This window comes from Triticum urartu, chromosome 1, assembly GCF_003073215.2.
Source record: "Triticum urartu cultivar G1812 chromosome 1, Tu2.1, whole genome shotgun sequence".
Taxonomy (NCBI): domain Eukaryota; kingdom Viridiplantae; phylum Streptophyta; class Magnoliopsida; order Poales; family Poaceae; genus Triticum; species Triticum urartu.
Window position 1 is genome coordinate 9508797 of NC_053022.1, and position 13498 is coordinate 9522294.

Sequence of the window (13498 nt, forward strand, 5' to 3'; positions counted from 1 at the left end):
CATCAGCTCGACATCTCCCGGACGATCGATACGCACTCTTTCCGCCGTAGCACGCAGCAGGACCACGCTCCTCCCTCTGCAGCCCGCACTACCAGAAAAAACTTGTTTTGCCGACGGCCATATCTATGCCGACGGCCCCCGTCGGCATACATGGGCATACCCCGACGGCCCAACTAAAGCCGTCGGCGTAGAAAGGCCGTCGGCGTATAACCATCTATGCCGATGGGGGCCGTCGGCATAGATAAGCCGTCGGCGTTTCTCCGAATATACCGACGGGGGCCGTCGTCATAGAGCAGGCCGTCGGCATATCGCGTGGGCCCGTCTACCCGGGCGGCGACGACAGTTTGACGGCGCCAGGCTACGCCGACGGGCTAACGGTGGCCGTCGGCATAGCTACGCCGATGGCCTAGCCGTCGGCATAGCTCGGCCGACGTCATCGATCCGCGTCGTTCACCGGTCCCATCGGGTGGCATTTCTATGCCGACGGCTAGGCCGTCGGCATAGGCCTGGCCCATGGTTTTTGCCACGTCATTGATCCCCGCCCTACGCCACGTCATCGATCCAGGGCTCTACCGTTCCGTGGCCGTAGCTATGCCGACGGCTTTGTCGTAGGCATAGATTTCTAATAATATTTTTATATTTTTTGTATTTTCTCTTTTTATTTTTATTTTTTTCCAATACTAATTCCATTAACTTAAATGTACAGAAAACATATATCGGTTGCCCCCCACACGGGCCTTCTTCCGTCGTGTCACGGAGGTTAGACGGGACGGGGTACCTGTGGGGGGTAGCAATGCCGCCAGGTGTTGCGGTGGGCCCTCCTACGGTTGTGGAAACGTGGTGGCAGGCGCAGGCACGCGGCTCCGGGGTGTGCCCCCTCCCCCCTCACGGGCGTATATGCTGTGCCCCGGAGGGGGGAAACGGCCACGTCGGGCCGACGCAGAGGGAATCTTGGGGTGGGTTGTGCCGGGACTGTGTTGGTGGTGTAGCTATGGCTGGGCTATGACAACAAGGTGAAAAGGTCCACCGGTTAAACTACGTCCACCGAAAGTCAAAGGGATAGACCCGGCGGTCATCTGTGTCAGGGTTAGACGGGACGGGGTACCTGGGGGGTAACAATGCCGCCAGGTGTTGCGATGGCCCTCCTACGGTTGTAGAAGCATGGTGGCAGGCATAGGCACCCGGCACGCGGCTTGTATGAGGTCCCGGTGCGACGCTCCGGTGGCATTGCTACCCCCCTAGGGCCCCCGTCCCGCCTAACCCTGTAGCGTTTGACCACGGGATCTATCCCTTTGACTTTGCACGGACGGGCTTTGAGCAGTAGACGTATCGACCCGGTTGTGTAAGGTCAGCCCATAGGAACACTTTGGAGCAACATCCGGGCCAGACCCACGGCAAGATCCCCTCTGTGTGGACCCGACGCGTCCGTTTCCCCCCCCCCCTCCAGGTGCCGGCGGCGGCGGTGCCGTCCGTGAGGGGGGGCACCCCCCGGAGATGCGTGCCGGGCGTTTGCACCCGCCACAACACTTCCAGACTTGTGAGAGGCCGCCTATGCAAGATTTGGCGGCATGCTAGCCCCCGGAGGCCGCCGGCCACAGTCGTAGATACGCGAAGAGCAATCCGCGTAAGAGGGAATTGTTCAGATACTTCTCCATCATGAAAAATTATGAAAAATTCCCATCAGTCCTACAGCACATGTACCCATGTCGTGTAAAAAACTCATGATTGTATAGCGCTCCGAGTATTTAATAATATACAAGCCGCATCGTTACCGCAGAACGTATACTACCGTGTCATCGCCGTCCGTGAGGGGGGGGCACACCCCGGAGACGCGTGCCGCCTCTTCGGACATGCCACCACACCATCCCACATGTATGAGGTCCCGGTGCGACGCTCCGGTGGCATTGCTACCCCCCTAGGGCCCCCGTCCCGCCTAACCCTGTAGCGTTTGACCACGGGATCTACCCCTTTTGACTTTGCACGGACGGGCTTTTAGCAGTGGACGTATCCACCCGGTTGTGTTAGGTCAGCCCATATGAACACTTTGGAGCAACATCCGGGCCAGACCCACGGCAAGATCCCCTCCGTGTAGACCCGACGCGTCCGTTTCCTCCCCTCTAGGTGCCGCCGGCGGAGCCGTCCGTGTGGGGGGGGGGGCACATCCCCGAGACGTGTGCCGCCTCTTCGGACATGCCAGCACACCATCCCGCATGTATGAGGTCCCGGTGCGATGCTCCCGTGGCATTACTACCCCCCTAGGGCCCCCGTCCCGCCTAACCCTGTAGCGTTTGACCATGGGATCTACCCCTTTGACTTTGCACGGACGGCTTTGAGCAGTGGACGTATCCACCTGGTTGTGTTAGGTCAGCCCATAGGAACACTTTGGAGCAACATCCGGGCCAGACCCACGGCAAGATCCCCTCCGTGTAGACCCGACGCGTCCGTTTCCCAACCTCCAGGTGCCGGCGGCGCCGCCGTCCGTGAGGGGGGGGCACACCCCGGAGACGCGTGCCGCCTCTTCGGACATGCCACCACACCATCCCGCATGTCTGAGGTCCCGGTGCGACGCTCCGGTGGCATTGCTACCCCCCTAGGGCCCCCGTCCCGCCTAACCCTGTAGCGTTTGACCACGCGATCTACCCCTTTGACTTTGCACGGACGGGCTTTTAGAAGTGGACGTATCCACCCAGTTGTGTTAGGCCAGCCCATAGGAACAATTTGGAGCAACATCCGGGCCAGACCCACGGCAAGATCCCCTCCGTGTAGACCCGACGCGTCTGTTTCCCCCCCTCCAGGTGCCGGCGGCGGCGCCGTCCGTGAGGGGGGGCACACCCCAGAGACGTGTGCCGCCTCTTCGGACATGCCAGCACACCATCCTGCATGTATGAGGTCCCGGTGCGACGCTCCGGTGGCATTGCTACCCCCCTAGGGCCCCCGTCCCGCCTAACCCTGTAGCATTTGACCACGAGATCTACCCCTTTGACTTTGCACGGACGGCTTTGAGCAGTGGACGTATCCACCCGGTTGTGTTAGGTTAGCCCATAGGAACACTTTGGAGCAACATCCGGGCCAGACCCACGGCAAGATCCCCTCTATGTGGACCCGACGCGTCCGTTTCCCCCCCCCCTCCAGGTGCCAGCGGCGGCAGCGCCGTCCGTGAGGGGGGGCACACCCCGGAGATGCGTGTCGGGCGTTTGCACCCGCCACAACACTTCCAGACTTGTGAGAGGCCGCCTATGCAAGATTTGGCGGCATGCTAGCCCCTGGAGGCCGCCGGCCACAGTCGTAGATACGCGAAGAGAAATCCGCGTAAGAGGGAATTGTTCAGATACTTCTCCATCACGAAAAATTATGAAAAATTCCCTTCAGTCCTATAACACATGTACCCATGTCATGTAAAAAACTCATGATTGTATCGCGCTCCGAGTATTTAATAATATTCACGCCGCATCGTTACCGCAGAACGTATACTACCATGTCATCGCCGTCCGTGAGGGGGGGGCCACACCCCAGAGACGCGTGCCGCCTCTTCGGACATGCCACCACACCATCCCGCATGTATGAGGTCCCGGTGCGACGCTCCGGTGGCATTGCTACCCTCCTAGGGCCCCCGTCCCGTCTCTAACCCTGTAGCGTTTGACCACGGGATCTACCCTTTGACTTTGCACGGACGGCTTTAGCAGTGGACGTATCCACCCGGTTGTGTTAGGTCAGCCCATAGGAACACTTTGGAGCAACATCCGAGCCAGACCCACGGCAAGATCCCCTCCGTGTAGACCCGACGCGTCTGTTTCCCCCCCTCCAGGTGCCGGCGGCGGGCCGTCCCCGGGGGGGGGGGCACATCCCCGAGACGTGTGCCGCCTCTTCGGACATGCCAGCACACCATCCCGCATGTATGAGGTCCCGGTGCGATGCTCCGGTGGCATTACTACCCCCCTAGGGCCCCCGTCCCGCCTAACCCTGTAGCGTTTGACCATGGGATCTACCCCTTTGACTTTGCACGGACGGCTTTGAGCAGTGGACGTATCCACCTGGTTGTGTTAGGTCAGCCCATAGGAACACTTTGGAGCAACATCCGGGCCAGACCCACGGCAAGATCCCCTCCGTGCAGACCCGACGCGTCCGTTTCCCAACCTCCAGGTGCCGGCGGCGCCGCCGTCCGTGAGGGGGGGGCACACCCCGGAGACGTGTGCCGCCTCTTCGGACATGCCACCACACCATCCCGCATGTATGAGGTCCCGGTGCGACACTCCGGTGGCATTGCTACCCCCCTAGGGCCCCCGTCCCGTCTAACCCTGTAGCGTTTGACCACGGGATCTACCCCTTTGACTTTGCACGGACGGGCTTTTAGAAGTGGACGTATCCACCCGGTTGTGTTAGGTCAGCCCATAGGAACAATTTAGAACAACATCCGGGCCAGACCCACGGCAAGATCCCCTCCGTGTAGACCCGACGCGTCCGTTTCCCCCCTCCAGGTGCCGGCGGCGGCGCCGTCCGTGACGGGGGGGGCACACCCCGGAGACGTGTGCCGCCTCTTCGGACATGCCAGCACACCATCCCGCATGTATGAGGTCCCAGTACGACGCTCCGGTGCCATTGCTACCCCCCTAGGGCCCCCGTCCCGCCTAACCCTGTAGCGTTTGACCACGGGATCTACCCCTTTGACTTTACACGGACGGCTTTGAGCAGTGGACGTATCCACCCGGTTGTGTTAGGTCAGCCCATAGGAACACTTTGGAGCAACATCCGGGCCAGACCCACGGCAAGATCCCCTCCATGTAGACCCGACGTGTCCGTTTCCCAACCTCCAGGTGCCGGCGGCGGCGCCGTCCGTGAGGGGGGGGGGCCACACCCGGAGACGCGTGCCGCCTCTTCGGACATGCCACCACACCATCCCGCATGTATGAGGTCCCGGTGCGACGCTCCGGTGGCATTGCTACCCCCCTAAGGCCCCCGTCCCGCCTAACCCTCTAGCGTTTGACCATGGGATCTACCCCTTTGACTTTGCACGGACGGGCTTTGAGCAGTGGACGTATCCACCCGGTTGTGTTAGGTCAGCCCATAGGAACAATTTGGAGCAACATCCGGGCCAGACCCACGGCAAGATCCCCTCTGTGTAGACCCGACGCGTCCGTTTCCCCCCTCCAGGTGCCGGCGGCGGCGCCGTCCGTGAGGGTTAGACGGGACGGGGTACCGGAGGGGTGGGTAGCAATGCCGCCAGGTGTTGCGGTGGGCCCTCCCACGCTTGTGGAAGTGTGATGGTACTCGCAGGCACCCGACACGCGGCTCCGGGGTGTGCACCCCTCACGGTCGTCGCTGCCGCCGTGTCACGGAGGGGGGAAACAACCACGTTGGGCCGAAAACTATCTACTCCGACGGGCAGAATGCAGTCAAATTTTCTGTGAGAACCAATAAACATGTTTAATATTTATGTGTTAGGAAAAATGCACCTTAAAATAATGAAAAAAAAGAATATACCTATGCCGACGGCTTGGCCGTCGGAATAGGCGTACACATGGCATACAGAGATATGCCGACGGCTAAGCCGCCGGCATATACTCACCTTATCCATTCCCTGGGGCGCCCTGTCCACTTGTTCTCCTCCTCTCTCCCCGACCCCCTGCGCCTCCCAACCTTATCACCGCCGCCGCGCGCCTAGCCCTCCACCAGCCCACGTCGCCACCTCCTCACAACCCGCGCCGCCGCCGCCGCCGAACCCTGCGCCGCCTCGCCTCCACCCCGGTCCAGCCCCGCGCCGCGCCGCCGAACCCCGCGCCTCCTCACAACCCGCGCCGCCGCCGCCGCCCAACCCCCCGCCGCCTCGACCCCGCCCCGGCCTGCCCTCTCCAAACCCGCGCCCCGACCGCTCCTGCCTCTCCAACGCCCCGCCGCCCCGACCACACCGCCTCCTCCTCGACCCTATGCGGCGCCGCCGGCGGTCCCGAGCACGGCTGGCGGCGGCTTTCGCCGGCCCGCGAGCCTGCTGTGTTGGCTGGGCTTCTCCGGCCGGCCCAACCCCGCCCCGTCCCTCCCATCACCTCCACCGCCAGCCCCTGCCTCCAACGCCACCACCGCGACGCCTCTCTGCTCGGTGATCTAACACTTCTTTTTTTTCATTTTTTTGCATTATTTAGCTACTGTTGGATGTATGATTGGATGCATCGATGGATGTTGGATGTTGTTAGGTTGCTAGATGGATGAATGTTGTATGTGTCTTAGATGGATGGAGGAATCTCGGCAAAATGAATTATTTTGCTACGGTTAGGTTGCTAGATGGATGAATCTCGGCAAAATGAATTATCATAGTTATAAAAGCAACTTGAGTCACTTAGTTTATAAAATTGTTAACAAAGATTTTATTTTCAGTTTGTGATGTTGTTAAGTAGCTATGTGAGATGTGCTTCAAATTTGGGATATGATAAGTGGTTATTTCATCATGATGATCTTGCTAAAAAATTTGATGTGTCAATGCTTAATGTGAGGTGATGACCTAAATTGCGATATGATTAGTTCTTCCAAATTTGACAGTTGACAAAATATGATTTTTCTTTATAGTTTAAAGTGTCAATGCTTAATGTGAGGTGATGACCTAAATTTTTTTCCACTCGGTGTAATTAACAGGATTTGTGGTGTTCCATCTTCGTGGAGTGATTGTCGACGTTGGAGGTGTTGGTCCACGATCGTCCCTCTGCTTTGATCGACTACATCGGAGGGTGAGCAACAATTCCATGACCTCGTCCACTCTTTTTCCATGTCACTAGATTAAATTTTCACATCAAGTCACGTAACCTAGGTCTCCCGTCCGAAAGGGTTGCATCGATAAATATGCATTCAATTGCATATTTATTACCGCAGCTCTTTCGGATTGTCCAGCGTTTTCCATGGGTAGCCCGAGGATGTGTAGATTGGGTATGTTCTCCATGTTCTACCCCGTTCTGAGATAGGATTTCGGCGGCGCCTCCCCGTTGTTCTCCGGAGCACATTCTCTCGGCTATTTGCCGAGACGTGTATCTGGAGAACAGCGGGGAGGTGCTGGCGAAATTTTGTCTCGGAACGGGGTAGAATGGAGAACGTACTCAATATACACATCCTCGGGTGGGATTAGGACCCATCTTTACCTATTAGAGATGTAGGTGGATTAAACGCGGTAGAAACTGAAAATTTGATGTGACTAATTTAAGTGAATCCTTAATTATGTTGTGTGGGTTGCAAAAAAGCAGAGGATGGCAGATAATCAGTGGATGTACAGTGGTTTTATCCGTCGGAATCGAGTAACATCAGAGTGTATCGTGAAAACCGATGTGTATTTGAAGGAGATATTCCGTCGTCCAATGAGAATTATCCCACCATGCCCCTGTGCGAGATGTGCCAGACGTCACCGTAGAAATCAGACGAACATGAGTGAGCACCTTCGCACGCACGGATATATGCCAAACTTTGACATGCCGCCGATAAACATAGCCGAGCAGGACCGTGGTAGAGAGGAGGTGATGCGACAATGCATCGATGGATATGAGGACGACGGGGTCAGGGACATGCTAGATGATGTCATTGTTGCAGAAACGGCAAATGCGACACCTTTAGAGAATGAACCGGAGGAGCCAGAGGCAACCGCAAACACTAGTAGAAAACGGAGCTTTAGCGCCGGTTCGTAAGGGCCTTTAGTGCCGGTTCCATAACCGGCACTAAAGGGTGGGCACTAAAGGCCCCCCCTTTAGTACCGGTTCGGCACGAACCGGCGCTAAAGTGCCACCACGTGGGGTGAGCTCGCTCCCTGGTATGGGGGACCTTTAGTACCGGTTGGTAGGTTTTTTTTGAATTTTTTTTGAAAATTTTGGAAAAAAAATTGATGTTTTTTCGATTTTTAATTTTTCTGAATTATTTGATGTTTAGACTCTAATCACCTCTCTTAACTGCTCAAGCGTGGATCACTCATTCCAAATCATCTAACTTCCCGACCGGTCACCCATCCCTCTCACTACTCTAGCCCGAGCACGCTTAACTTTCGGGTTCTATTCTCCTTCGTTTCCGAGTCTGCACTTGTTGTTTTCCGGACAATAGTAAGATGTCAATCCTATTAACCCTTAGGAGTTTAGCTTGAGCATGAAGTCACACATTTCACCGTTTGAGTTTGAAACTATTATTCTAAAAAACAGTAATTATTTAGTAACGCTAATATTTCTTGAATAAGTTTGACCATAGTTTGACCACAGTTTGACCATAGTTTGACCAGATTTGACCAAAATTCAAAAGATTGAAATAATTATTTAGTAACGCTAATATTCTTGAATAATTATGTAGTAACATTAATACTTCTTGAATATGTGGTTTGACTAGATCTAACCAAAAATTTTAAAAAAAACTGAAATTTGACCATATCTTTTTTCCTTTTGGAATTTGAGGATTCTAAAAAATTCCAAACAAGTCGTAGGCTGTCTCCATCGGATGCGGATTTTCCTGCTGAATTTTTTGATATATTATACTTTTTTTCCGACATCGTATGCAGAAGTTATAGCCGTTTTACATTTTCCCTACACTTTTTGCAAAACATGTCCAAATTGTAGTTTTCAAATTTTCCTAACTAGTAGATGTAGTAATATAACTACCTCTCAAAGGATCTTATTTTTTGAAGTTTTTATCATTTTCTTTTGATTTTTTCAGAACTGAAATGGCGACACACTGGGGGGGTAGAGTTTGAAAATTGCCCTATAGTGCCGGTTTGTGTCACAAACTGGTACTATAGGTCAGACCCCTTTAGTACTGGTTCGTGCCACGAACCGGTACTAAAGGTTAGACCTTTAGTACCGGTTCGTGCCACAACCCGGTACTAAAGATGATCGTGGGGCCCCGGGCTGACGCCAGCCTGCCACCACCCCTTTAGTACCGGTTCATGCCACGAACCGGTACTAAAGGTTCAACACGAACTGGCATTAATGCAAATCCGTTCGAACCGGCACTAATGGTACCATTAGTACCGGGCCAAAATCAAACCGGCACTAATGTGCTTCACGTTTGACCCTTTTTCTACTAGTGAAAGGCCTTCTTGGAGGTCTTGGCCTCGTCGAAGAAACCTCTTTATGCGGGTGTGAAAATATCTCAGTTGGATGCCATCTAGCAACTGATTGCAGTCAAGGCTGAGTATGGCTGTAGCCAGAAATGCTTCGAAGCATTCCTGGGAGTATGGGCTAACAGCCTCCCTGAGGGTCATGAACTGCCGAAAAGCATGTACGATACAAAGAAAATCATGAAGGCACTCTCTATGGATTATGAGAAAATAGATGTTTGCCCGAAGAATTTCCTTTTGTTTAGGCACGAGTATGCGGATGACAAGTACTGTAGGAAGTGCGGTTCGTCTCGGTACATTGAGGTGGTCGGTGAGGATGGTGAGAAAAAGCAGCTAACCATCCCCGTTAAGGTTCTTCGGTATCTTGATTTTATAAAAAGACTGCAGCGCCTTTTCATCACGAAGGAGTCTGCCAAAATGATGAAGTGGCACAAGGAAGGTATAAGGTACAATCCAAAAAAATCGTACATCCATCGGGAGGGGAAGCATGGAAGTCATTCGATGAAGAATACCCCGAGGAAGCAGCCAAGGCTGGGAATGTCAGAATAGCCATATCAGGTGATGGGTTGAATCCATATGGTATGTCATCCAATCCATACAGCTGCTGGCCTGTGTTTGTAATTCCTCTCAATCTTCCTCCCGGTTCCCTAATGCAACGGAAGACCATGTTCTTGTCGCTCATCATTCCGGGGCCTGACTACCCGGGGAAGCAATTGGGTGTGTTTATGCAGCCGCTTGTGGATGCTTTGCACCATTCTTGGTAGTTTCCGAGGTTGACATACGACCGGGATCTGCAGAGAAATTTCTTGATGAAAATTTGGTTGCACTATTGCATGCATGACTTTCCCGGCTATTCTCTATTCTGCAGATGGTGTACAAGTGGTAAGATGCCATGCCCAGTGTGCATGCAGGCTCTGCGAATGATTTGGCTGAGTAAGGATGGCAAGTATGTAGCCTTTGACCTGCATCGACAGTTCCTCCCTCCAGACCATCCAGACAGGGAAGACAAGAAGAACTTCACGAAAGGCCGTGTTGTTCATGAAGTAACCGAGATTCCAACATTTTCGGGGGTGGCTGCGTGGTAACGCAAAGCTACCAAAGCAGGTTCCGGCTACTGAGGAGCAGAAGTGGTTCATTGAGCCCACGGGAAAAGAGTAAGTGGTTCATTATTTTGCTTGTCACATGCTTATTCCGGTTGTTATTTATTTTGCTTGTCACATGCTAATAGTTCATTCTTTAGCAGCAACTGGATATATTCTAAAGGAGTCCGTATTCCCAACGGCCTCATCACCGTCTTGCTGAAGTTATACTGGTCGGGGTTGTACTATCCGGATCCAGTCAGGCAGCCGACTCGTCGGGTTTTGGCCACGAGCTGGGACCACTGGGAAGTGGCCCGCCATGCGGACCATGAGACCCATGCCAAGGCCGTGATCACTACTTTCTGGGTGAGTTATCTTCAGAAGAACAAGTCCATTCTAGTTTCATGAAAATGATTTAACTCATGGCTTCTTCCATTCTTGTTTCATGCATGATTGTAGAAATTCTATCGAGTTCTTCCGGAGCACAGGGCTAGAGCGGACCAGATCGTGTTGCGCCAATGCAAGAAGAAGGCCCGCCAGATGCAGTACGAGGTGCGCTATGTGGCCATCTCCACATACTACCACGACTATCTTGGTGTGAAGATGACCAAGGAAGAAGCGCGGAGGATGGGCATTACCTTGGAGAGGCCCGAGTTCTTGGCGGTAAGTATAAAAGATTTTTCATTATGCTTTCATATATTATGCTTTCATTATGCTTTCATTACCTTGTGGTACATTATGCTTTATGCTTTATGCTTCCATAACACCAATTTGGAGACTCCTACATGCCATTATGCTTTTATTATGTAGGTGTGTCCAAATTGGTGTTATGGAAAAGACGAGTCCTGGGCGGCATTGGTGGATCTTTGGTGTGATGAGGCTGGAGCCTGGGCGGCTATGAGAACCAAAAATAAGGCTAACCGAGGGACGGAGGGAGTACATGCTCAGGGAAACCGAAACCACTATCTCCACAAGGCAGTTAATGTATGACTAACCCCATTAAATATTCTTCTTCTTCTATTTACCATCACTTTCTTATGTATGACTAACCTCTGTTAGGTGGTGCAGGAGGAGAAACTGAAGCGGCCGCTCTCAGACATGCAGGCGTGGGAGATCGCCCATACGCGGAAGGACTCCAAGCCTGGCGAGCCCCAGTACTATGGCAAGAAGACCGCGGGGAGGAAGCAGGCCTACTCAGAAGCGTATCTGAAGTTGCATCCTGACACACCTGACCCCATTGCGGCGCCTCTGGACGACAGGGCGGTGGTGAGCATGGGGCCCAAGGAGCACGGTCGGGAGGCGGTTCTCGATGCTGTGATCACTCCTAGTATCTCCTACACACAGCTTCGTCGGATCGACCCGAGCCTGAGCCAGCGCACGAGCCAGCCAGTGACCAGTACACAGTCCCTCTTTCAGGAGCAACAATCTGTAAGTATTTTCCCTCTTATCTTCATTGCTCACTTTATTTTCCGCATTTAGTAGTTTTATGAGTTCCATCATGTCATACCGTAGGCCTACCTGGAGTACACATGCCAGGAGACCATGGCGTGGCATCAGAGGCTTTATGAACACCAAGTGCAGAGGGATAGCCAGATGCAGCAGGCTTTTCAGGATATGGCGGCCGGCAGGTGTCCTCAGTTCCCTCCAGCACAATGCCCTCCAGCACAACCAGTGCTGATGAGCTTTGAGGAGTTTGTGGCACAGAACGCTGGCCCCTCGCCGGTTAGTTCATCCCCAATCTATTCACCCAAAGCATGTCATGCCTTTCAACACAGTCATATATCCCGTGCATATGTCTTTTCAACATCCAGGGAACATGTGGATCTACCGTTGGCGGTGGTCTTCGCAGCACTCCGGAGACACGGAGCCCGACCACTCCGATCCACGGAGGTGGAGGCGGAGGTGGAGGCGGAGGCGGTCTTGGCGGTAGCGCTGCCGCTAGCAGTGACGACCTGGGCTTCGGCCGTCTTGGCGGTGACGACCTCCGCGGTGCTCGATGATCCTTGTGTGTGGTGATGATGCTTGAGATGACTTGTGTGTGGTGATGATCATTTAGATGACTTGTGTGCTTCTCTATATGCTTATGCTTATGTTGGTTGTGATGATGTTCATTTAGAGACTTGTGTGTGATGATGCTTATGCATATATTGTTGTGATGGTGCCGGAATGTTAGAATATAGTTTGGGTTTAAAGATAGAGATAAGGAGTAGATTGAATAGGTTTAAACCATGTATTATTTATCTTGTACTCCAAGCCTCTACCCCCTCGTGTGTTCTATATATACCCCATATGAGGGTCAGATCAATACAACATACAACACAACATTCATCCATCCAATATTTTTCACAAACCATATTTAGCTTTCTAATGGATTTCGATTCTTCAGACGCTAAATCATTGCCTTAGACAGTCTTCCTCATTTGTCTTTGAGAAATCCTAATGCTGGATCAGTGGCTCAATTTTTCCTTTTGTATCTATTTGGCGCCACTCTACCTATATCTTTTTTTGTACCATCTTCATTGCAATTACGAATACAACGTTTGGTCGGACATAAGGTTGGACTGTTTGAGTTGTTTACAGGGTTCGCTTTGAGTTGTTTTAATTCTGATGAAAATGCATGTTGGATTGTTGCATCCTGATGTTGTTCTTACACCTTTGATTTGATACCTTTACACCAGGTTGGATACCTTTATTACCAGTTTCCATCTAGTAGAAATGGTGATGAACCACCAGGAGATTTTCTATTGCCAAATGGATTGTTTCCTGTGAACATAGTGTAAGCTGTAACTTTTCTTGCAGCAGACATACTTACTGGTAGCATTTGCTGTTATGGCTGCTGGGCTTGCTCGTTGGGCGCTTCATGGCCGTTGGATCTGCTAGTGGTTGATCTAGAGGTGCTTTACATTTACATTGTCAGCTGTCTTTTGCATTGCCCCTTTGTGCAGCCGAATCAAGCCGATGTCAAGCCGATCTGGGTTATGTTTTGGATTCTCGGAAAGTTTTGTTACATCATTCCTTGAAGGTTGGTTACTTGGATCATTCAGGATTAGCCTGTTTGGAAATGCATTTGATGTTCACTCACAGCTAGGCTCATTTAGAAACTGCTGTACATTCTTTAATTGTGAGTTCCCTTGATTTCCGTGGAAAGAGATTGGAAACTGAACATGCAAGTAGAGTGGTCATATCCTTCCGCAGTCTACTCACATGATAAAAATGTCATGATAAACGATCTGTGAATGGCATTCTCAACACATATCCCATGCTTACAATATATTTGCTTCATAAGCAGAGCTAACAAAGATTAGAGATGTGCACAAGTCTTGTGTATATATACCCCTGCTTTAGGATGTGAAAG

The 13498-nt window shown here is 52.4% G+C and overlaps 1 protein-coding gene across 1 annotated transcript; it reads left to right on the forward strand.

Annotated features, from left to right (window-relative positions):
* The first annotated feature begins 11241 nt into the window (after positions 1–11241).
* Positions 11242–12923, forward strand: LOC125532510. The gene is made up of 3 exons (XM_048696554.1): positions 11242–11571; positions 11656–12045; positions 12822–12923. Exons 1-3 carry the CDS (start codon positions 11242–11244, stop codon positions 12921–12923), a joined length of 822 nt encoding a protein of 273 aa, XP_048552511.1.
* Positions 12924–13498: the final 575 nt, after the last annotated feature.